The 26,746-nt window shown below is 41.9% G+C and overlaps 1 protein-coding gene across 2 annotated transcripts in view; it reads right to left on the reverse strand.

Moving 5' to 3' along the window:
- Positions 1–26,746, reverse strand: part of GLS (glutaminase) — a 100,004-nt gene that overhangs the window by 14,148 nt on the left and 59,110 nt on the right. Inside the window, exon 15 of one of the 2 annotated variants that reach the window (XM_025191135.1) lies at positions 22,935–26,310. The exons of the other annotated variant lie outside the window; for it this stretch is intronic. Coding sequence (XP_025046920.1) covers positions 26,164–26,310 — 147 coding nt within the window. The 3' untranslated portion in view covers positions 22,935–26,163. Of the gene's footprint in view, positions 1–22,934; positions 26,311–26,746 lie in introns of those variants that run through there. 2 annotated transcript variants of the gene reach the window in all.

The following is a 26,746-nucleotide window of genomic DNA, read 5'->3' on the forward strand; positions in this document are numbered from 1 at the left end:
CCCCCCCATTTTAAAACCCAAAATTCCCAGGGCAGAAGGATTTTTCAATACCACAAAAGGGCAAGAAATGAACTCGGACATTTATAAAGCAAAACTTTACCAGAATAATCTGTTCCTCAAAACCAAAGGACTAAAAATTCAGTTAATGCCGTATAGATCCCCTGGGGTGGAGTAGATCTCCCCAGTAGTACAAGCCAACACTGTTGAAGTATGTTTGTTCTTCAGTGTAATTGGACTAACACTAAAATTTAACTAAATTTCCAACCCTGAGTCAAAGAAAAGTGTAACAAATTTTGTTTGCATTCATACTGTTAGAAGGAAATCAATATTGTTACAGTATAAAAATTATATCAGTTACATTACAATTTTGGCCACAAAGGCAATGTGAACACCCTGAATTTCTGCAGCCCCTTCACGGATCCCTGTGTCTGTTTCAGAAGATAAGAACTAAACTGCTATACATGCAGGAAAAAAAAAACAATATGCCTTTGGAAAAAAAAAATTTAGCTCAAAGCTGGATTAATTCCATCGGAAGCTCTTAACCAAGAAGGTCACTGCACCCAGACTTTAATCTACTGCTGTGTGTCCTGCTTTCCTGAGAGTCCTCCTGTGCTCTTTGGAAAGCATTACACCATCTTTCATTAACTATTATTATCACTGGCTTTAATATTTTCTAGGTAATCCTCTTGTGGGCTGCTGTCAAGAACAACATTAATGCATCTGTTGATAGATTGGCTGATGGCATCACACTGGGGTTTCCAAAGTCTGTCCTTTCCAAAGTCCTTGCACGATAGTGAAACAATTTCAAATTTTAATCTTTGCAGGTCCCTCAATATTAGAGGGGAGATGCAAATCTGTCTGTTCGGTGGATTGCAGGGGTTTGTTTGCCTCAGGGAGATCAGTCAGAGGCAGCCATCTTTACCGTACAAAATAAAGGGCTTGACTAAAGGTTTTCACACAGAACAACAACAGCAGAGAACACAAAACAGCCTGACCTACTGGTGGCTCCACATGAACACACACACCCCTACCCACCCACCATTCAACATACAACATCTATAACTTGACACCTTGCCTGCATTTGTATTTTAATATGATGGATGTATCGTCTTCAAATATAACATGCAGAAAAACCTGCAATCACACTCCTTGAGCACTAAGGTATAAACCACATAATACTGGTGAATGGAAGGAATGTGAAATAAACTGAGTTGCGTAACTAGATGACACACGCAGGATCCACTTGGAACAGGTCTTAAGAGAAATCCCCCTCAAAAAAAATATTATCTGATCCTGCAGGGACCTCAGGCTCCTCTCTTTCACCTTTGGCAAAACACTCAACTTCCTTGTGAGCCAGGGGATAGGATACTCAGGAAGACAGGCATGTGGACCTCACTGCAGGCATCATGCAAGCATAAACAGCACAAGCTTTTTCACCTCTTCTGAGCAGCCCACAGACCCAGGGGGTAAACTGAGCTGAAAATGTCAAGTTGCAGCAATACGGCAAGCAGCCAAGACTTGTACCCATTTAATAGTTTAGTGCATCAATAAACTAGAAGCAGGATTCAGGAAGGGCACACCTCAAAAAGTTGTAAAGAAAGATTCTGGGGTTGCTTATGCCTGGCCAATCCCCTAAACACACCCTCAACCTTCATGTAAGAAAAGGGCAGTTAAAGGTCCTAAGTGGGATTAGGCTAAAAGTATGTAGGAGTGCTAGTTTATGTTAGTCCCCGTCCCACAAGGAAGGATGACTTGCAGCCTAATTTAACTACGTTCTCAGTGTCAAGTCAGCTTTCTTGCAGCATCTAGAACAACAATCAAGGACTTTCTGAAGCCAAAATCAATGCCCCTAAATTTCCCTCATCATCTGTGTGAAAGATTTACTGAAGATTATTTCTAGGCTGCAGGTCAGGATGGAAGAATGCACTTGGCTTCCATTTCACTACCTGACTAGGGAGAAGAGCTGGGTGATCTCTTCTTTGTGTTCCTACTCTTGGCTCATACCTCAGCCTGCTGAGGTTGTCTTTGGTTGGCAGCTGTGACAATCATACTGACATGGACAAGTGCAGTCTGCCAAATAATGTTGTGTGTGCATCAATGGTCTGTATTGAGAGGGGAATGTTGCAACAGCTGTTATACTTGCTGAGCTTTTACACCTATTGTTAACAGGATATGCCATCACTAATCCAGCTCAGAGCTGGATTAACTCTACAATTCAAAAAATAGATTCTGAGCTGTCTAAAGTAAGTGTCTGGTGAACCAGGATTAATGTTTCATATTGACGGGATAGATAAACCACCAGTGTTCCTGTCTTCTCAGCTCTCTGGATGACCTGATAAATAGAGAAATGGACCATCTCTGGGGATGGACTAATTACTTCTGCATACGCCCAAATTAGTTCCATTCAACAGAAGAGGGGGCAGTGTCTCAATGCAACTGTACAAAGTATCAAACATTCAAATTTACCTAGATCTAAGCCATCATGGACATTTTTTGTAACCTGTGCTTAAAGCTATCCCTTACGAATATTTAGCACAAAAATAAAAATAAAATAAAGAACAAGGTAACTATCATCCCATGACTTAGTCTTGGTGTGGGGGTGGAGGAGAATCAGGTTTAAAACTGATACTTTAGCAGTGAACAGATTTTTAAATCCTAGAACGTGCCAACATAAGCCATATCGAACAGCTGCTAGGATGTCTCCTGAATCAGAAAAAATTAAATTGCAGCATAAAGCCAAAAATTAAATAAGGATTAAGAAACTCACCTCTGCCTCCTATTTTTTAAAGACTTAGTCTAAGCTTCTGATTATTGTAAATCTGAACATAGCCTATAAATCAAATGTTTCCAATGTGTAAGGGTTTGGAATCAAACAGTACAGAAAACAGCTCTGAAATCTACAAGTGGTTAGGGGGAGGCAGCTTTTCAATTTGTGTGAAGAGATTAGTAACAATAAGTGAGGAAAGGCAGAAAGGGTAAAAAGAAGTCAGGAGGTACCGTGTGAAGGATATGAAAGGCTCAAACATAAGGTTATACCAGTTAGTTCAGAAATGTACATCACTTTATTTTATCACACACACACACACACACACACACACACACACACACACACACACACTGCAGTCCTCCTCCCTAGGTCATGTTAGTTAGTTGGTATGGGTAACTGCTGTCTAAGTGTATACAGACTGCCATATTTTCTCATGTACAGTGCACCCTGGAATAAGATATGCATCTTGTTTCTGAAAGGCAGAATGAAGGGGTGGGGGTGGTGAGGGGAGTATCTTTCCTTGTACTGAGTAATTGAGTAGCAATAGTTATGGAGCCAAGCCTGCTCATGTTTCTGCTCCTTATAAATCACTGCAGACTTTACTTTTGCCTGTTAAGCAGCAGAAACTGCTCTTGCCATACTTCCTTGCATATAATGTGCACATTTCCAGCAGGTGGGTTTTGGAAAAAGGTATACTGTATGCAATAAAATATGGTAGTCAAATGTTCTCTTAAAATATCAAATTTTTAAGGTAAATTATGTTTTTGGAAATTCCTTCTTCAGACTGATACCCACTAGCATAGTTACTACAGCTTTCGCCAGAAGATTATATTAACTTAGAATTCCTTGTTAAGAAGTAAAAATATTTTTTTCTAATAAGGTCTAAATTATAATACTGATTTTCAAACATTAAAAGCTGTTGGGTAGAATTTTCAAATGCCCTCTGCTGGCCTAACTCTGTTCCACTACAGTCTCAGTGATAGTTTTTAAAACTGACCGTTTCTTTTGTTCTTGCTGTGAAAACTGCATCTTAAATGAGTATAGAAACAGGTTTAATGTACCATTTAAGCTCACACATCGCCATTCTTATAATCTGCACATATGTAACACTACTCAGCCCAGGACCTCAGCAGATGGATCAATATTAATGGTATATCCACACAGCATGATGAACATAGATGGGGTAAGTAATTTACCCATGGTCACATAGCATTTCAAGTAGCATGGCATGGAAACAAATCCAGGGTAACCCCATTAGGTAATATGAACAAGGAGATGCTTTCAGAATTCTTGCTCTAATAATATGAATCATCTGAATACTCAGTTGTGTTTAAGGTAAATATTTCGAACAGGGAACTGAGCACAAGGCTTAGGCTCTCCATAAGCTCTCCACAGGTTACCTAGTCACAGAAGGAAATGAGATTGGTCAGGCAAGGCCTGTCAGTCACAAAGCCATGTTGGCTGGCATTCAGATGCTTGCCTTCTGTTAGACTGGTGTTGATGGATCCCTTAACAATTTTTTCCAGGGATAAGGAATCCATAGTCTCAAAACATTATGAGTTGCTGCATTTCTTTCGAGTTCTTTGCAACAGGAAAACTGCTGTTAGTATTTTTTCATAGTTATATAATAAGTAAAAGCTAAGAGCTGCCATTTTTTCAAGGAATGCCTTGAGTCTTAAAAGATCGAAAATTGCTGTTTTAGATGGTGGTGGGGAGGGAGGGCTTGTTTTATTCTCCTTTTCTGTCTATTTTCTTCATTGTTGTCCCTAAATTCTTGAATCTAAGTTCAAAGTACAAGAAAGGTCATTACTTGTTGATTCCAAGATGTATTTTTTACTGACCTAAACCCTCCTTTCCACGCTGTGCATTTCACTCTACTAGTCTACTTTAAAGATACATCCTCCCATACATTCTCTTTTCCTCTAGGTGGCACAAACTCAAACTTTTCTCTTCCAAGCTGGGTTTTAGCTTGCTAAAGAGAATTCTACCCACTTCAATGGCATTAACTTCAAAAGCTGTTGGTGTAGCATTTGTTTTTGTAGCTGGGGCTATAGCATTAACTTTCAAAGCCACTACCATGGAGTTAGTTTGGGAGCCATCACTGTGGAAGTAACTTGAAATGCTGCTTGCAGAGCACTTAAATCACATTAGTTTAAGCTGTTGATAGAGAATACACTGACCTACCAACACTTTTTAGCAATCTTTATTTGCTTGCAATAATTGTCTTACATTTTAATTACACACATCACAATATTTTAAGTGTGGGTAATGCTACCTAACCTATGACTCAGCAGTGTGACTGTAGTACATACATAGCTTTAAACTAATTAGTTGGGTACTTACTAACAATATAGCTGTGGCAGCATGAACAAGCAAGTTACACAGCCTGCATGCAACAAGTTCTGTGATGCCACAGACACAGTGGTAGCAGTTCAATATTAGTGTGGACATATCTAAACAACTGTAGTCATACCTCTGTGACAGCAGTATAAATATGTAAGTTTGTGCTGTCTTCCCTTAGCCAAGACCACAAGGAGTCTGAATGGTGAAGAGTAGCTAAGGACACAGATGCAGATAATATTATATACCAGTTCAGGAACCATTATATTTTATTAATTATACACTTCTAAAGATGAACTGTATATCAGTATTACAAATAAAAGTACCTTATAGCCCCAAGTGATTCATCTGAATCCATACCTGGATAGAGATGATAATCAGAAATTTCTCTGACAGCTGCTGTGTATGCTTTGTGAAATGAGTTTCAGACTAGTTCATAGGTGAAAAATGCCCACATCATAAAACAGCCAGTTTACACAGATGACCATCCAGTTTCCAAAAGGGTAAGAACTTGCACTGCGTACAGAATGAGCTATCTTTCATCCTGTTTCATGTCAGCATTTAGGCTACAGCTTGACAAAAACTGTTTGGCTTTGCTGGCAATTTCAATATACCTTGTGAGAAAAAACAAATTTAAAGAGTTCTGGCAAATCATTTTTTAAACAAAACATGTTTTGCATTGATCAAAAGGATTCATTTGGCTGAAGTTAAATAAAGGCAAAAACAATTTTAAAAGAAATGTTTCAAACAAATGATCAATTAAAAAAACAACAACAGTAAACCTGGCAAGCGTTTGTTTGTTTTTAAGCAATACATTTGGTATAACTGCTATGCATTCATATATTATTTTGGTGTTCACACATCCACATTTTCTGCCAAAAATTTTCATGCAAAAAAATTCTCCCCAGCTCTAATCAGGAACAATACCAGAATGGCATAAAAAAAAAAAAAGCTTTCACTGTAGACTACACTTTACCTCTTATAAACTGTACCTGTCTAATGCATTAAAAGCAAAAGAGCTGAAGTCCTCCAGCAGTAGAACTCTGAAAATAATTAACATAAAATATGGTTCAGTAGCAGCATGAACTGTAGATCTCACCCCCACTTTTTTCCAAGCTGAAACTATTTAATGCATACCATGCATATTTCAAACTCACTATTCACCAAAAAAATGTGCCCGGCTATATCAAAAAAGGAAGCCTCACTTAGATGTTGTATGCATCTACAACAAGGACCCACTTACATTCTATAGACTATATTTTGTCCTGTAATGTGTGCTTTTACAGGCAGTAGCAGTGATTTATTTGGAAACATACACTTCTGTAAAGGTTTCACAATTACTAAAATGCAATGCATTTAGGACAAAATGAGTAAGGAGGTAAGGGAGCCTGCTGTTGCACTCCCATTTTTTAAGTTCCCACCTAGGATCAATTACAACCCGTGAGTTTCCATGGTGTTTCAGCCCAGTTTGGGCATATTGCTGTATGGGAACTGATTGGATATTGTAATGTTTTATCTACATTTTCCATCGCTCTACGAGAGGTTCTTTCAGCTCTGGATAGAGCAATAAACGTGTTAAAAATAAACTAAACAAACAGGACCATGCTAGCTACTCTGCTGGTTCCTGGCATGATATTCTGACAGGTGGGCATCTTCTTCACACTAGATTTTATGAACTTGGAAAACTTGCTAAGATAGCATAAGGACTTAAAAACAACACTTGTGCAAGACTCATCTCCCACCTACTGCTGCATGACTGACTTGTATTCCTCATTATTTTTAAAATATAATAATGGTGTGATAGCAAAAAAAGCTGACCTTACTCCCAACATACCTAGAGCTATGATGCAAGAGCTAAAAGTGAATTCATGCTTTGCTATAGCAGCCTCTGGTCCTAGAAACTGTGTATAGATGCAATGTACAAATGTGCATATCTAGGTAATAACCTAACCTCAAACAGGTTAAAAAAATAACCCCGCACAAGACCCCTCACCCTAGGAGCCCCTGTTATTCACGAAAACTCTCAGTCATCTGAAATATTAACAGAAAGAAAGGCAGAACCATGCATTTAAAGGAGTCTAAATGAAACTTAGAACATACAAACATGAACATGGCTCAGGGGCAGGACTGAGTCAGGAGAGATTGGTTCTAGTCCCATGTTCAACTAAGGCATCACATCATGTCTTTGGGTAAGCAGTTCAATATTTTTCCAGTTTGTTAAAGAGGAACAAAGAATACCATCTTTCCTAAAGAATGCTAAGATCCATGAATAAATTCTAGGTAACACTATTTTGAAGTTGATTTGTTCAAGTCCTCCACTGAATCCACATCCAGTACAAAAATGTTTGGCAGTTCACTTTTAGGTCTTAGTGTTTCACAGATGGCTGAAGGCAAGCTAATGCTATAAATCAATTAATATCAAAAGTTCTCTCTTACAAATATAGAGATTACTGAGCAAAAGTTCTTCAAAGAATGGTGATAATTGAAGGGCTCTGCAGTGAAACTGAAGACAAATCAAACCATTTGGGTACCGATTAGTTCTAAAGAAAGTTCAAAACATTAATAAACTAGTTACTGGGAAAAGACAACAAGTTTGGTAAGAATGGTTTCATCCATATAATAGATTAAAGGAAATGAAATGATAACTTACCTTGAAATAACTGGGATTCTTTAAAATTATACTGCCTCCATGTAGTCTACTCATGCAATACATGCATCCCACATAATTGGGTTCAGATTCTTTTGGCCAGCCATGTCTCTCGGAGACTGCAACTGCATAGTAGGTGTCTATGTTGCCCACCCCAAAGCATAAAGGGTAGGACAGGAGCGAGCAAAGTCTGGCTCATGGCCCGGATTGGGCCTGCAGCAGACTCCATTTCTCAGTAGCCCCTGCCCGTGTCGCTGCAGAGACCCCAGGAGTGGCAAAGTTAGGGTTTCCATGGAGACCAGCCGAAGCAGTGCTGGCAGGGCACACAACTGGGTGGGGAGCTGCTCTGGGCCAGGATTTTGCAACAGTGACAGCATGGACTAGAGCTGCGATCCACTGCCCACGCACGGGCATGAAGGCAGATCATAGCTGTGCCCTGGCTCCAGACCACACCGTCACCACCGCAAAACCCCCTGCCCAGCTGTGCATCCTGCCACAATGGCTTGGGCAGGTCTCCATGGAAACCCTGGCCCTGTGCCATCATGACCCTGCCACTCCTGGGGTCTCCACAGAAACCAGCCACAGCAATGCAAGCAGGGGCTATTGGGAAACAGAGTCTGGCCACCACCTGGGTATGCATTTTGCCCACCCCTGTGGTAGAACACCAGATGTCCCTTTGAGATTAGACAAAAACTTCAGGTTTCCCTCTCTTTATGAACAATAAAAAGGAAGTCCAACCATGAGTGCCCATATGCCTACAATTTGGATATAAATGTCATTAGGATGAATACACAGGGGGAAAAAAAACCCAAAACATGTAGTCAGGTGCTCTAAAGATTGACCAATAATCCTGTTGCATTAGGGTGAGATCCTAAGCAAGAAAAAGATCCCCAACTGAAGAAAAACACATGTATGAAAGCCTTTAAAGAATCCCACTATTTTATGGTGTCCAACAAGAATGTGCAATTGTAAAAGGATAGTTAACTGGTACCTCTACTTTGTGGAGTCATAAGGAACCAGAGCCAGCTCTAGATTTCCTAGCAATAAGAAAAGACTGTATCTGGGGCTCAGGAGGACACAACAAATGATGTTGCGTGCCCAGATGGAAGTGCTGGTCTGCTTGGCAAAGCAAGTCCACCAGCATATTTTCTACTGTGGATTTTGGACATTTGGAAGGCAACTCCTCACATAAGCTATCAACTCATGCTGTCAGGATGCCCCCATCATGGCTCTGGAGTGGAACCTGGAACATTTCCCGTTCCTCTTCACTAGAAATAGGTCTGTGGTTGATTGACCCTATATGCTATGCAAGTCCTTTCTTTCACTTGCTATTCATGGTTGCTTCCAAAGTGCAAGCTGAGGTGATTTGAGAGAACATTTTGTAAAGCTGGTAAGTGGAGAGCAATATATTAATTTTGTATTGGGAAGGGAGAATTTTTAGCAAAGGAGTAAGAGTGTATCTTGCTCCTTCCTCCTTTCTTGCTGATAAGACATTACTGTCATCGTACTATTCATTTGAATGATTAGTACCTGTAGGACTGCTTTGCAAGTCTGATATACTAGCCAACTGCCTGTCAAGAACGATGGCGGGGCACTAGTGGGAGGCTGGGATGGAGTGCCACCGCCTAACGCCCCACGCGGCCGCTGTTCTGCCTCTTGCAGGGAGCGGGATGGGGGAGCCAAGGCCAGGTCCCCCACCCTCTGTCTGGGCCTCAGTGTGGCTTCAGAATCGTGGCGGCACTCCCCCATGCTTGAAGCACTCTGATTGGCTGTTTTCATCAGCTAATTAGAGTACAAATAAAGCATTGTGGACAGAGACAGACAGACAAACTTAGGCCTTTATAATACCTGATGATAAATAGTTCAGCTTTAAACTATCTGTGTAAGTAAGTGTCTTAAGTGGAACAGATCTTGAATCTTTAGATGGTCTTTGAGATTTCCACTCTAGATCTAAAGCACCTGTCATCTTGGATGGCATTACTGGACAGCCTCTTACATATCTTTAGAAGATCATTCCTATAGTTCAGCGGTGTGCAACCTTCTCTTCCCATGGACCAGATGAACAGTGCCAAGTCAGTTCATGGGCTTGATCTGGTCTATGGGCCCAAACCCCCACACAGGCCTGGAAATTTGACATTGCCAACCCTGATTTCCAGACCATAGGGAGCTGTATGGGCAGGATGAGGTGGTTCTACAGGCTGGGTCTGGACCACAAGCTGAAGGTTGAATGCCCCTGCTCTAGTTTAATGACAGGATTTCTGAGGGAACATGTACTGTCATGGCTAGGTCATGTCCAGACCTTCCATACTGTGTTATGGAAGATTACATATCAAAGGAATTTGAAAAAAGATCTAAAGTAGTATTTGTGGAGGAATTTGTATATAGCTGACAAATCTTACAAACTGTTGAGACACCTACATCTGAAGTTCATAAATTCTATCCTCTGGACAAGCACTTACCAACTTCTATTTGAATCCTAGGTGAGCCAAAAAGAATATTTAAAGTAGTTGGTCATATATTGCAGAAATTCATTTCAAATAAACTAGGTCTGTCAAGGTATGGATAAACATATACTACTCCTACTAATGTTCTCAGGTAAGCTGCCACCACTCGGCCAGCAATTTGGCAAAGACTCTCAGTTCTGTCAACAGAGAAAATGAGGTTCCTTGTCAATACACTCAAGTATGTCCTGCAAAAAAGATACATGGCTCTCTAAACACAGACATCCAAGAGGCTAAGCACTCTTATGGATCTAGATAAGTTATTCTAGAGGCCATGGTAACCATCCTAAACTTTAGAGTGCAAATAAAAGTATGTGCAACAGTGAAATTTATAAGTATATGAAGTGCTTGTTGGGACTCCCAGCAGGTGGGAAGAGAGTTGCCTGTTTTTGTTAGGAAAGGCTGCATCCCCCTTCTCACATTTGGTTGAGGCTGAAAAACCTGAGCAGATCTTCAAGAAATGTCTCCTGTGATCAGGGAACAGCCCACGGTACTTGGTCCTGTACCTTTAAGAAATGGCATCTTCTGACTGGTGAAGTTCCTTTAGCTGAGGAGACAGAGGTGTTAGTTTACATCAGGGACGGGCATTTATTTTGGGCAGAGGGCCGCTTACTGAGTTTTGGCAAGCCATCGAGGGCTGCATGACAGGCAACCAGGGGCACATATTTATTTTCTAAATTTTGCCCCCCCCCCCGGGCCACATGTTGCCCACCCCTGGTTTACATCACCTGGACAGATTCTAGAAAATATTCTGTTCCCCTGTTATAACCTTTCAAAACCCCAAGATGGTACTAGCTAGCTTTACATTGAGCAAACAATGCTTTTGTACAGTTTTCAGCTTCAGAAATACAGACTAGGTGAAAGTGCTGTAAGGTGGATACTGGTTAAATCATCATGCTTAATGAAATTGTGATCATAAGATCATCAGTGGCTCAATGTCTAGTTGAAAGGAAGTATCAAGTAGGTTTCCCCAGGGGTCTGTCCTGGGTCTATAATTGTTCAACACTTTCATTAATGATTTGGATGATGCATTGCATGCATGCTTAACAAATTTGTGGATGACACCAAGTTGGGTGGAGTTGCAGACACTTTTGAAGATATGGCTAGGATCCAGAATGACTTTGACAGACTGGAAAAATGGGCTGCAATCAATCTGATGAAATTCAGCAAGGACACGTGCGAAGTCCTGCACCTGGGATGGAATAACTGCATGCCCAAATACAGAATGGAGAATGACTGGCTAGGCTGCAGTACTGCAGAAAAGGACTGGCATTTACAGTGGACCATAAGCTGAACGTGAGCCAACAGATGTGCTCTTTTGGCAAAATGAAGGCCAACAGCCTATTGAGTTGTATGAACAGAATTGTCACTTGCAAAGCAAGGGAAGGGATTCTTCCACAAAAATTTATTAGGGCCTAGAAAGCAGGACTTATGAAGAAGCGCTGAAAGAACTAGAGCTGTTTAGTTTGGAGAAGAGAAGACTGTGGGGGGATTTGACAGCTACCTTCAAATACCTGAAGGGAAATTATAGAGGGGATGGAGATAAGCTTTGTTCTGTAGTGGTAGGGGCACAGGGCAAGGAGCTCATGCTGCAACAGAAAAAATTTAGGTTAGAGATTAGGAGGGACTTTGTGACTATGAGGGTGGTCAAGCATTGGAACAGATTACCTAGAGAAGCTGTACAATCTCTTATTACGGGAAGTTTTTGAGAGCAGTTTGGACAGACACAGAGCTGGTGTGATTTAGTCTGGGATGATCCTGCCTTGAGCAGGGGGCTTGACAAGATGCCCTTGTGAGGTCTCTTCCAGCCATACTTTCCCATGATCCTATTGACTAGGTACTATGCCTTTGACCTCAAGGCGTTTGGTAGGAGTAATACCTCCAATTACCATTTAAATAACTTTGTTCACCTGCCTTTAGGATGTCTGTTCTTGGCACAGAAACTTTCTGTGCTAAGTGCTCATAGTATCCAAGCGGTACTTGCAGTGAGTGAACCATGACTGAGACAAACTTTTTTTCCAGTACAGCACACTAGGCACATTGGCACAACTGGCCAGGAGACACGCTTCATTTTGCCTGGGTTCCTAATTAAGATTGCTTCACCTCTACCCATCAAGGTGGGTAGATTTTAAATCCAGGAGACTTGGCTCTATCCAGACAGCTGAATGTCTCAGTAGAAAAAAAAATTAAGGGAATAAAAGACTGATTGCTAGCACTAATCCTATTGATAACTATCTGCACTGAAAGGGTTAATCACACAGCAGATAACTATCAGAGAAGCTGTTAAGTTACTTCTCTTGGTTACAAGTCAGAAAGGAGGAAACAAGAGAACAATTGGAGCCATGTCGCTCACCAAAAGACTTCCAACTTCAGCAAGTAGGGTGCACATGCATCAACAGTGAAATCTATATGAACAAGCACATTAAGAGCCGTTTTCCCATCAACACTCCTACAGAAAAGAACTTCATTTTTGATCATTAGAAACCTTCTTCTAGTCTCCAGCCTAGATTTACACATGGACAGCTCATATTCATTTGTTCTTGTGCCAACAGTGTCCTTTAATTCGTCTACTTCCCCAGTTTTTACACCTCTGGCTTCTGATGTATTTAGAGCAGTGATTCTCAACCAGGGTGCCACATCACCCTGGGGTGGGTTGAGATCTTTTCCAAGGGTGCCACAAGGTGCTGCACAATTTTAGTACTGTTAGGTGTGCAAACCCCAATTGGAATCCACAGTGTTAAAAACATTTCGACCTGCTGTGGTCTTTCTGGGTTCTTCTCAGCAGAATTTCTCTATTATTTTTGTGTAGTCAAAAAGAGTAACAACTAAGAGGTAGCATTTTATGATGGGTGCCTTGAATCTAAAAAGGTAGAGAACCATTGATTCAGAGAGCAAAATGAAGGCTGAGGGGATAGGATTGCAAGTTAAAACATATCTTTTAAGTCTCCTCCCATAAGACTAGCTCCTGAACATCCTAGTACTCATTTTCCACAACTGTCCCAGTTACGGTTCTCTTGAACATGGGTGACTAGTACTAAACACTATGCTTGCTGAGTTAATAGAAATTACTTCTTTCAGTCTAACTATACTAAATGTTACCTTAAAACATCTATGAAAACCAGTTCTGGTCTTTTGAAAAAAAAAAAACAAACCTCAAAACACAGAAATATCAATAAGCGCAATGAGAGAATTGTGAATGGTGTTACAGAAATTCAACTCACCTACTGACCACTTGTTTTCCTTCATACTTTTCCCTCCCCTCCCATCTCTAACCTTTGTCTTGCAAACTTATACTTGTTTGCATCTTCACAGACTTCCTGTTATACTTCAGCTTCTTTTTTAACCTTGAAGACCTCATAACAACAGCAGGACTCCCGCTGCCTGTACAAGTGTGTTTGTGCCTGAAAGCTTCCAAAGAACTTTTTTCCAACTATTTCTTTGGTCTAATAAAATATATCACATCTACCCTAAGAACCTTGCCTGCCTACTGACCATATATATGGCACATAAAGCTGAAGACAGGAAAAAATAAAAAATAAAAGAGAGAGATTCACGTGCTAAACACATTTTAAACAAAAACAAGCTTGCTACTGTCTGAAGACTTAAAAATTGTTTTCATACTGAATAAATAATTCTTGAACAAACAAGTGTGTCTGGTTCAAGGAGAAAGCCTGACTAAGAATCACGTCAAAAGGAAGCTAGCAAGATTAGTTCTCAGCACCATGTTATTAGTTGACTGTATTGTCAGCATGTACTCTAAATAAAAGAGGGCTTACTAAATAGCCTCGAACTAATATTCTTTACCTTAGCACGTGATGCATTTGGCCACTGATCTGGAAATATGCTCCCAGCCAATGTTTATTTTTATTAGTTACCCATATAATAGGAAATGCAGTTATGTCATGTGTATTAATTTGCATCAAGATCTCCCCAAAACATTTCTCTAAACTCTGATTTATGAATTAATTGAAATGCAAAAGATTATTTTCAAAAGAAAATCATGCTTTACTGAAATGGTCAACACTGCCAGCCTTCAACACAGAAATACAACTTTAAGAGGTAACATTCCTACAGGCATACTCCACACTAATCCAGTAAATCAGATGGAGTCCCACATGCTTGGCCAAATGCTGCATCTTCCAACTAGATCACAATTAAATTACAGTGACTAAAATATGCAATGTTTAATACAAATGAGATGTGACCTTTGGTACCCTGGCAATGAGAACACCTGTTTCATATGGTGACTTACCAGTGCATAAAAGATGAAAGTGGCAGTTTACTTTATGATCTTACACAAAGTTTTTCTACAATCTTGGATGTGACAGGAAAATAATGTAAATGATATTTTACGTTTTTTCAAATATTTGTTGCCTAACAACTTATTAAAGCCCTTACTTCTAATTAGGTAAGCGCATGTATCAAGATTTGTGTACATGCATAATATAAACAAACAAAGAGACAACTTCAAGAGGAAAGTACTGGTTTGAAACTACTAGATAACAGTCAATTGTTTTGGGAAGGCTGATCAGTCTTAGGACACAGAAAAGACTGATCATTTCTGTGATATATCTGTACAATTTACCTGAGGCACCATTAACCAAGCACATGTTAAACGCATGTAACTGATTTATACATCTGCATTTAGGGAACTGATTTATACATCTGAATTTAGGTAAAGAAAAATAAAGCCCAGCTTTTGCATACCAGTTTAGACTACACATTAAATAGATTTTTCATATTCTGAGAATATGAGAGGTTGCTAAACAGGTCACTTCCATCATTTAATTTTTTTCTTTGGGGGGGGGGGGGGACCTTGGGGGGCATTTTTAGTTGTGCATTTTTTTTTTTTGAGGAAAAAGGCTGAATAAACTCCAAATTATTCCACTGACCTCATGAAATGTCTGAAAAAACAAACATCACCATACCAGAAACCAGACTTGAATCTGAACCCTCTCTCTCAGTACTGTCCAACATGTGAAAATCTGATAATGCAGAAAACTGATTATTTGATTTTTTTATGCCATTCTCCACAGAAAGAAACATGATGTCTTCATTTATATTTAGGGACAATTTATCTACCTGGTTTTCTGGTTCCAGGAACTCACAAAATTAATACAACCTCATCTTCAAAAGATGAAGTACTGGCTACTAACCCCCTCTCCCTCCCTGGACTGGGCAGATTGTGGGGAAAAAAAAATTGCTGTGTGTGCTGGATGTAGTATGAAGTACCGGGGGAGCAGGCAGGGCCTATGCGCTTAATCCAGGCCATTCACCTGGCCGGCATGAGTTTGACAACCTTTATGCAAAACACAGAACATGATATGTTCATATTAGTTTTGCTAATTCATATAATTTGACACTAATAAACAGTAGTGTAAGGAACAGACTAAATAGTGCTTCTTCCCTCAAGATATGCACAAAGATATTAAAAGGTGTCAACAGATTTGTCTGTTTTTCAGCCCCATCAACACTTCTGAAGGTAAGACTTCGGTTAGGAGACCTGTCAGAAAAGTTTTTTTTTGCAAACCGATCAAGTGTTGATGCTATAATTATTAATATTACTACCAAGTGTCCAAGCTGTTTTAAAACCCTTTCCTATTCCAACTACCTTATCTCTGTATGAATTACCTCCAAGACACCTGAAGTCCTGAACAAAGCAATAGGACAAAACATCCACCTATGATGCATTAGATATACTAATGCATATTATAAACCCATCCCTATTGCAAATCTAAGCAGAACTAGGGGTGCACCAATGAAGATTTTCTTGACCAATACCAAAAGCCGATTCAGGCATATCCGCCAAGAATGATCTTTTTTGGTCCCGGCTCTGGTGCAAGACGCGCGGGTGTAAGCCCACTGTGACCCCGTGAGCCCAGGAACCCCCAGTGAGACCCCAGGACCCCCGACAAGCAGAGGCCTGTGGAGGGAGGGACCTAACCAGCTAGGAACGAGCAAAGTGGGCTGAGGAGGGTCACACCCCCACCCCCAGCTCCTACTTGGCCCAGCCCCCCAGGGAGCCACGCGACCGAGATGCCGGCGTGCGAACCAGGTTGGGGGGCGGGGGAGGGGGGGCTACCCACCTTTGCTTCCCTTGGTGTGGGGGAAGAACCCCCTTTAGCCCCTCTAGCCCCCAAAAAGTAACGAGGCACCTGCCCTTCTGCACGTGTGCACGGTTTAAAAAGGGCCCTGCAACAGCACAAGCTTATTTGGTCCTGGCTCCGGTAAGAGACATACAAGTGTAAGCCCGCTGCACCTCCATGAACCCAGGGACCCCCAGCGAGACCCCAGGACCCCCCGACGAGCCCTGGCCTGCCCCAGGTAAGCAGAGGTCCATGGAGGGAGGGACCTAGCCAGCTGGGAGTGGTCTGAGCCAAGGAGGTCAGCCCCCCCGCTCCTACTTTGTCCAGCCCCCAGGGAGCCGCACGACTGGAGCCGCGCAAACAGGCCACGCAAACAGGCACACTCCTACACCCGGCATGTGAGTTAGCGCGGGAGTTCGCGCAGGAGGGTCAGCGAGAGGGCCCAAGGCCCTGCCTGTGAGCCCCCTGGGGAACACAGTCCCAACCATAGCCAGCCAACCAGTGGCATGACATGGATGAGCACACGCTGCACCCCTCGGGGTCTGTGGCCCCCCACTCTGGCACCTCAAAGACCACCACCCAGACGGAGCCCATGGTTCTGGGCTCCACAGAGATGGAGCCTCTGGCTCTCGGATGCAGGGGCTGCCTGTTGCTTTTTCAGGCCCTGGGTCCTGGGAGCATGACCACTTACTTCCCCTTGTGAGGTCTGCTCCCTACTGGGGTCTCTGGTGCACCAGCTGGAGGAGCTCCAGGCCACAGTCCAGAGACTGCACACCATCAGGGACTGTGAGCAGGAGACTGACTCCTACTTCCAGGCCCTTCTCCCCCAGAAGGCAGAGGGTAGACCATGGTCTCCCTCCAGGACAAGGGAGGATTCGGGGACCTCCCATTATGTCCAGCCCAGGGGTTGGATCAAGGTGGTCTTGCAGCCCCCGCAGAGCCTGCTGAGTTGCCAGCTCCTGCAGGCAACACAGGCGCTACTGTAGCTACCGGCCCCCCCCACCCCCTTCCAAGACAAAACGCAAAGTGTTTGTTGTGGGAGACTCCATCCTGAGGGAGACTGAAGGGGTAGTAACCGGCTGCCCCGCCCCCTTAGCCGGGGAAGTCTGCTGCTTCCCCGAAGCCTGCATCCGAGACGTTGTGGAGAAGATCCCTAAACTCCTCCAGCCCACTGACCACCATCAGGTGGGTCATGAGGCGCCACAGGGATTTGGGAGCTGGGCTTACGGATCTGGGAGCACAGGTGGTGTTTTATTTGATCCTCCCTGTCTCGGGCTATGGGCTGAGGAGGGAGAGGAGGATCCAGGTAGTTAACCAAAGACTGCAGCGCTGGTGTCGTTGGGAAGGCTTTGGCTTCCATGACCACAGTCCGCTCTTTGGTGAGAGAGGCAGTGAGCTGCTGGGAAGGGACGGCCTCCACCTGGGGAGGAGGCTCTTCTCAGCCAGACTGGCTGACCTGCTCCACTGGGCTTTAAACTAAGTCCGCTGGGAGATGGGGGGACTACTGCAACTGCTGGCCCGCTGAGGAGACCTTGCAAAGCCAGCAGGCCAAGGTACTTAAGGGAGCCCACCCCTGCCCCAGCCCTGGAGCAAGCAGCCCTGGGCAAGGCAAGGGCCCCCAAAGGGACACTTGTGTGCCTATACACAAAGGCCAGGAGCTTGGGGAATAAACAGAAGGAACTTGTCCTCCTGCTAAATGCAAATAACTATGATGTCATAGGGATAACGGAGACCTGGTGGGACTCCACCCATGACTGGGCCACAGGTAGAGACATCTATAACCTGTACAGGAGGGATTGAGTGGACAAAAGGGGCAGGGGTGTAGCTCTCTATGTCAAGGAAAGCTACGCATCCCTGCAAGCCAACATTGGCACCCACGGTGGATGACTTGAGACCTTCTGGGTTAAAATCCATGGGGAACACAGCACAGGGGATACTATGGTAGGAGTGTACTACAGACTCCCTACCCAGGGTCAAGACCTTCACCAGGAGTTTGCCAAGAAATTGGCTGAGGCCACGTGCTCCCGGTGCATGGTTGTCATGGGAGACAAACTACCCAGACATCTCGTGGAAGGAGCACTCAGCCAAATCCAAACAGTTGCAAAGCTCTCTATCTGATGCAGGAAGTCTATGGGCCAGAGAGGTAAAGTGCTGCTCAACCTCATACTGGCAACCGGGGACGACCTAATCTGCGACCTAAGGATCGAAGGGAAGTTGGGTGACAGTGACCACGAGCTGACCACCTTCACCATCTGCCGTAAAGCTGGCAAGTCAGTCAGCAATACACAAGTCCTTGACTTCAGGAAAGCTGACTTTGACAAGCTCAGGAGGCTTGTCAGTGATGCCCTAAAGGGACACAACCCAATGGGAGGGGAGTTCAGGAAGAGTGGTTGCTCCTCAAGGGAGCAATCCTGGATGCGCAAGCAAAGTCCATCCCATCTCTGAGGAAAGGCAGCAAAAGGGCACAGCAGCCCCCTTGGCTCTCCAGGGAACTGGCAGACCTCCTGCGTCTTAGAAGGAAGACCTACAAAGGATGGAGGACTGGAACCACCACCAAGGAGGAATACTCTGCACTGGTCTGGACCTGCAGAGAGCAAACCAGGAAAGCCAAGGCTGTGACGGAACTCCAGCTAGCTACAAATATCAAAGACAACAAAAAGTCCTTTTTTAGACATGTGGGGAGCCGGAGGAAAAGCAAGGGCGACATTGGACCCCTGCTAAACCAGATGGGACAACTGATGCCCATGAAAAAGCAAACTTGCTAAATGGGTACTTTGCATCAGTTTTTCACCAGTCCCATGGGACACCCCTGCCCACTGTGGGTCAAGGAGGCCCAAGTGAGGGAGATTCCTTACCCTCCATTGAAGCTGATCTTGTGAAGGAACACCTTGACAGGCTGGATACCTTCAAGTCAGCTGGCCCTGACGGTTTACACCGTAGCTCAGCCCCTGGCATGGATCTTTGAGAACTCACGGTGCTCTGGTGAAATGCCCGAAGACTGGAAGGAGGCTAATGTCATGCCAACCTTTAAGAAAGGGAGGAAAGTAGATCCAGCAAACTACAGGTCCATCAGCCTGACCTCTATCCTGGGGAAGGTCTTGGAAAAGATTATCAAAGAGACCATCCTTAACAGACTAGCTGACAGCAATATCCTGAGGGATACCCAGCACAGGTTGGTCAAGCAAGACCTACCTGCAACAAATCTCATTTCCTTTTACGACCAGGTGACCTATCACCTGGACAAAGGGGAAGAGATTGATGTCGTATATCTTGACTTTAAAAAAGCCTTCGATCTAGTATCCCATGATCACCTCTTGGCAAAAATGCCTATCTGCGGCCTCAACCTCACCATGATTTGCTGGCTGGGGAATTGGCTTCGCAGTAGGACCCAGAGGCTGGTGGTTGACGGAAGTCAATCGTCTTGGTGCACGGTCACCAGTGGGGTCCCTCAAGGCTCTGTCCTAGGGCCTATACTGTTTATCATCTTCATCGATGATGTGGACATTGGTGTCAGAAGCGGACTGGCCAAGTTTGCCGATGACACCAAACTCTGAGGACAGAGTTGACATCTGAGGATGCCGATGACATCCACACCTGAGGACAAGAGGGTGATCCAGGCGGATCTTGACAGGCTCGTGAAATGGGCAGATGAGAACCTGATGGTGTTCAACATTGAAAAATGCAAGGTTCTCCACCTTGGGAGAAAAAAACCTGCAGCATGCTTATAGGCTTGGCAGTGCTACGCTGGTTAGCACTACAGATAAAAGGGAGTTGGGAGTCATGATTGACCACAAAATGAACATGAGCCTTCAGTGTGATGCTGCAGCTAGTAAAGCGAGCAAAACACTGGCTTGCATCATAGATGCTTCTCAAGCAAATCCTGGGATGTCATTCTCCTGCTGTACTCAACCTTGGTAAGGCCGCAGCTGGAGTACTGTATCCAGTTTTGGGCTCCACAATTCAAAAAGGATGTGGAAACGCTTGAGAGAGTGCAGAGGAGCGCCACGTGCATAATCAGAGGTCAGGAAAACAGACCTTATGATGAGAGGCTGAGAGCCATGGGGCTTTTCAGCCTAGAAAAGCACAGGCTGAGGGGTGATCTGGTGGCAATCAGTAAGTTTATCAGGGATGCTCATCAGGATCTGGGGGAACATCTGTTCACCAGAACACCCCAAGGGATGACAAGATCCAGTGGTCACAAACTCCTACACAACTGATTCAGGCTGAACGTAAGGAAGAACTTCTTTACTCTCCAAGCCCCCAAGGTTTGGAATAGACTGCCGCCAGAGGCAGTTCAAGCACCCACTTTGAACACCTTCACGACAAATGTGGATGCTTATCTTGCTGGGATCCTATGATCCCTGCTGACTTCCTGCTCCTGGGGCAGGGAGCTGGACTCGATCCTCTGGGGTCCCTTCCAGCCCAAATGTCTATGAAATCTGTTAACTGATTTACAGGAATGCAGCTGGGCAGCATGGAGAGCAGCGCCTTGCAGTTAAGTTTGTAAAGGGGAAGGGGCGTGGAGAAGAGGGGGGAGGGCACAGATGGAGACCATCATGGTGTGGGAGGGAGTGGGGCAGGGGTAGGGACAGAGCAGTGAGCGTGACCCCAGGGCTGGGGCGGGGAGTTGGGTGGAGGCATGAGCAACTTGTTCCGAAGATCAGCATCCCAAGTGCTTAAAAATGGCAGTGGGGGCGCCTAAACTAAAGCTCATTGAATGAGTTTTAATTGAAGCACTTCCACCATTTTTAAGCGCCAGGACTACTTTAACAGGAGAGGAGCTGAGTGGAACGAAAGCAAAAGCAGGCTGCCTGCTGTGGGCTCGGGGCTCTTTGCTTTGCTGCCTTTGCCCCAGGAGCCACATGCCGGCCATACCGCATTCCCGTCTGTCCAGCAGCGGTGATGACTGTGTCTCCCGCTGCTGGACAGACACCAGACCCAGCCCCACTCCCTCCCTCACTGTGGGGGGCCTTGATCTGGCCCCTCGCACTCCTTTCCTCCCCCACTCCTCTTCCCCTCCACAGACTTACCTGCAAGGCATATTCTCCATGCTGTCCAGCTGTATTCCTGACTGTGTACGACTGTTCACGGTGTCCGGGGGCCCCAGCCAGAAGACATATTATATTTAATGGTGCATTACCGGTTAACATCAGCCAAAAAAAGCCGATAATGTTAATTTTCCTTTTATCGGTGCCAATCTGATATGGCGCACCTCTAAGCATAACCGCAAACAAAAAGGCTGGATTTAGTTGTTGAATATTAACATTTTAGAATATTCAATCCAACTTTCCAACTGAAACAAAAAGTTATGCTATTTTGCTCAACACAAACCAAATTAAAAAACAGAATTGTGGTGTTAAGTGATGAAGCTCATGTTTAAATATTGTGCATTACAAGTCAATGACAAATATATCAAGACCTAGAGAAATGCAAAATCGTATTCTTTTAAAACGTACAGCAATAGATGGCCTGAGCCAATTTAAGTATTTTCCCCTAGTCTCATTTCTCCTCCAAAATATGGTTGTTTACAAATTAAAAACACACATCCAAAAACAAAAAAGGAGGTACGAAGAACCTATAAAACTAAGTGAAGGTTTCTAACCTCGCTCATACTGGTTCACAGTTACTGCCCCTCTTTATCTTCATCTTCTTGATTGATGATGGAAAATAATCATCAGGGATCTTTTATGTATATATGTAAAAGTATCCTCAAGACTTCTGTTAAAAAATAGTTATTTTTAAAGCATGTCATGAGTTACTGCAGTTTATTAGTTTGCAACAAACAAACAAACAAGCCTATTAAGACCCTTCCACTTTATAGTTAATCTCAAAAGCAAATCCTCTCAGAATGTCTGTTATGAATCTCTAATATCCTGCATTCTGTTTCTGCACAAGCTTCCACTACATCTAGCAACATCAAATGCTAAATTTATGACAGAGGGTGCAAAATATGCCAAGTTATATACTCTTTGCTCGAAAGTCAGATATTGCCCCAGAACACTGCAAGAATCACTATATCAACTATTCAAACCTCAAACTAGTCTACAGTCATACTGTTAAGATGAAGCATGGGATATTTCCTGGATTGTAAATAACATACACACGTTAAAACTTTTTTTAAGTTTAAACCACAATTATTCTTTTGGGACAACAAACAACCAACATGCTTCCCAACTTCTTTGCCATAAGCCTTCGACTTGAAATCTCTCTGAACAACGTGGGTGCAAAACGACATCAGGAATTTTGCTATATGAGTAAAACTAAGAACTCAGTCACATTAGCACCTACTTATTAGAAGGGAAAAAAATGTCAGCGGTGGCAGTTAAACAGAAAAACCAATGTTAACAGATTTTTTTGAACTTGTTACTTTAAGTCAAAAGAAAACCAAGTAAGAATTCAGAACAAAATACAACAGGAGAAATCTTTATGGTATCGTCAATTAATGTTTAACTAATCATTCCTCATTTCTACTTTTTCCAGAAACTTCATCTTGATTTAAAATAAAAAGACATGTTCACAATCTCACTTCAGTCTCCAAAAATATGCTTGAATGCAAGTCGTAGTACTTCATAAATACAAAAAATACAATAAAAAACAAGCTTAAAATACATTTATTACACAATACAAAAATAAGCATGCTAGAAATCAATATACATAAATAACATACAATGCAAATGAAAAATGGAAAGAGTAACTTACACAACTGAACCAAAAGTACAACACAAATGCTAAAACAAAGTTTATAAAAGCACATACATTTCCAATGAAATGTTATTGATGCTGATAAAAGAAAAACAAACAAACTAACAAACAACTAAAATACTTGAATATCAAGAATTGGTATACCTGTAACACAAATGACCAATAACACCTTTATGTACTTCAACAAACATGCAATGGTTAACTTCTAGCACCATGTTTGTTAGGGCCTTGTTTACAAATCATATGCATAGGCCTGCAAAAATTGCCATAATAGTTCAAACGGTGGTCCCATTAGTTGTGAATACATACACCAACAGCAGCCAATAACCAGATGCTTTAGACAAGGACTAAGAAACTGTGAGAAACACAAATTGCAGGGCAAACTGGTTCAAGTGAAAGCTTCCTCCTAACTGTTAAGAGACTGGCTTTGGGTCTGAGGCATGAAGATTTTAACCACTTTCAAAACTTTGAAAAGAATAATTATAACCATGGATATTATTATTTATAGGTATATACATGTTGAATTCAACTTGAGTCTTGTAAATGTACTCATGCTCAATACAAAGCTATAATTTGTTTCCTCTACACTAAATTCCATCTGCAATTTACATTTGTAAACACTGCAAGTTTTGTATTTCTACTATAAGGTTTGCATCCAGTTGGAACAATGTCTCCAGTTTTAGCTGTAGTTTTTACATTTGTTTCAAAATAATGTAAAAACAAATCTTAGGATTTGCTCAACAGCAAGAAATGCCTTGCCTCACACAGGTGCATTTTAATGGCATTCAGCATGTGAAATCAGCAATGCAAACTGTTCTTGTTAGTCTGAGTATTAAATACCAGCTAATCCAGGGCAGGCAATTATTTCAAGTGGAGGGCCACTTACTCAGTTTTGGCAAGTCACCAAGGGCTGCATGACAGGCAGCCAGGGCAGATAAATATTAGGTTTCTAAATTTTTTAGGGGCCCCGTGGGCTGGGTAGAATGGCCTGGCAGGCTGCATCTGGCTCGCCCCGAGCTAATCGAACACAACTGGAAGATGCACATAAAGAGGACTGCAGGCTCAGACCCATCACCTGCATCATTCTCTAACTGCTGTTTTACCATAACCTGATTTTTTCATACATACATTTTCGCCCTTTTATACCTTGTGATGGATAGACCTTAACTCCCTTTCTTTCTCTTTTCCTTCCAAATTTTGGAAGACAACTGGTATAGAAATACAAGCTTATTTTTCATTCAATAATATATGCCCTTTTTTCTAAGTGCCTTTAACTGTTCCTGTTCATTTTATCAGAATTTAAATACAGCACAAGTTAGTTTGCTGAATTATTCTGCTTATGCAATTCTATTATAATTATTTACTTCAAAGTCAAGTAGCCCAATAATACAAGTATGCTTTCATAATGCACTGCTTAAAAAAAAAAATCATTTGGGCCCATTTGCAGCAATACTTTTTATAACATCTTGAAGCTCTTCACAAGTTTGCAAAAACATGTATGGTTCAAGACAGGCTTCTTCATTATCATAGATATGCCTTACTTCATAGTTATTTTTCTTTTATGAATACCTATATAGCTTGGCATATCTCCCATCCATTCTTTAATAAATGTACACTCTTCCTTGTGCAAAATGTAAGTACTTGCATATTTTGGAACTTCTTGGGAAAGCAGAACAGGAGAGGGAGCTTTGTGAACAGGATCCATATGTATCACTAGCTCCTGAATTATCAGCGAGATATTATTTATGCAAATGAATAGTTTTCACGAAAAATTCTTGGACAAATCTTCAGAGTTAATAAAATCAATCTTTGTATGGTGGCTAAGAGATGTGGGGTATAAGAATCACAAAACAGTGGAGGCAAGGACAAAGGGAAATCAACATAAGCAACAAAGAATTCTACACAAAAATCAGCATCAATGCAAAACATCTATGTTAGAACTCAACAATGAAAAAACTGGCCTTTTGCCAAATATTATCCATGGAACACAAACTAATTTCAATAGTTATTGTGACCAATTTCACAGATGGCCAAGCCATCCAACAGAACCATTCTTTAAGCTTTAAAAGACGTGTTTTAAGAGACAAAAAGTTATAAAAGACAAAAAAGCTTTATGGCTAAAGTAGTACTTAAGAGGTGCAAATTCAAACTACAAAAAGGAAACAGTTAATAATATATCTAATAAAATTGCTGTATAAGTATGCACACACAAAGCTATTCATCTGTTGAAAATTAATTCATTCAATAAGATTTATTTTGTAAACACTGTTTTAATAATCCTTACTAAAATTTAAGTATATATTTCCTGTTCACCATTCAGATGGCTACTTTACTACTTCCTAATGTTACTTACATTCTGTAAGAATAGACTGCAGCATTATTAGTGAGGCAGACTTTTGAACCTTAGCTACCAACTGACAGTACAAGCTCCTAGCAAGTCACTCAAAATACTCTGCTAATAATCCTCTGAGCTACCTAGCTATGCAAGTAAAGCAGCTTTATGCGATTACAAGATACTTTGCTCTTATTGTCAAAATCTCAGTATCACTTACTAAAAATATTTGGTAAAAAAAGTAAGACTTGGTAATCAACTTTGCTTATTTTTGCTAACACAGTGCAATGAAATCTAATCCTGCCTTAACTCTTTAGAAGATTATAGACAGGTGGTATCAGATTCATAATTTATATCCGTTTAAAATAAAACTATTTGTGAATTCATTATCTTTTATGTTTTGGCAGTAAGATTTTACTTTGTGTTATATACTTACAATCTCTTCATTCCAAATCAGATACGATGTCATATATGACATCATCTCTCTCAGCTGAAGAGTCCACCTTTAACTACTTCAGTTACTCAGGTATATCAAAGTAGGAATATCTTTAAAGATACTTAGATTATGTGTATGTAAATTTGTCTTAAGGAACTACAAATGTCAGCTAATAGTGTTGTTTTCATTCTTTTTTAAAATGTTGACATTCGATTTTGTATGGCATACAGTATTTACACAAATTGTATATACAAGCAAAATATTAAGAAAACAATACTCAAATCCAAGTTTAATCTAGAGATTCTTGAGTGCTTTTATAATGAAGAATGTTTTGTAACTACAGCCCATTTCTTTAGTTTTGCTCTCCCCGACCTTCCATTCTATACACTATGGTTCTGGAGATGTCCTCGTTTGACTCAGGTGACACTTTTTTCCACACTGTATCTTTTAAAGCAAGATCTTGCTGGAGACTCTCATAGTCGAATGGTCCAAAGGTATGCTAGTTTTTCAAGCAACATATATTATTTATTAGTGTATTTGAAGAAACAACCTGAGTATTTTGATATTTTGCAATCAAATGTGAACAGACTGTCAGCTTTCACCCTTCCCTACATTTTGATGTAGAAACAGTTGTGGTCTATTTTTCACCCATATGCAATTCAAATTTAATATGTTATCATTAGAAGCATACATGCAAATAAAAGCATATTCAAAAATCCTTATACAATATCTTTCCCCAGAGACACCTCTACATCCCTATTAAAACCTTAAGGAAAACATGTCTACTTTTACCTTCTATTCTCAAGTGACCTTGGAACATCTATCAAATCACACTTTTTATACAAACCAATTGGAGTAGACTCACTTCAAAAACTGCAAATACTGCTTATCAGTGAGAGGTACGAGTCTAGCACAAGGCAAGGGCACCTTCCCTA

The sequence above is a fragment of the Alligator sinensis genome, unplaced genomic scaffold (assembly GCF_000455745.1).
Source record: "Alligator sinensis unplaced genomic scaffold, ASM45574v1 scaffold351_1, whole genome shotgun sequence".
NCBI lineage: Eukaryota > Metazoa > Chordata > Crocodylia > Alligatoridae > Alligator > Alligator sinensis.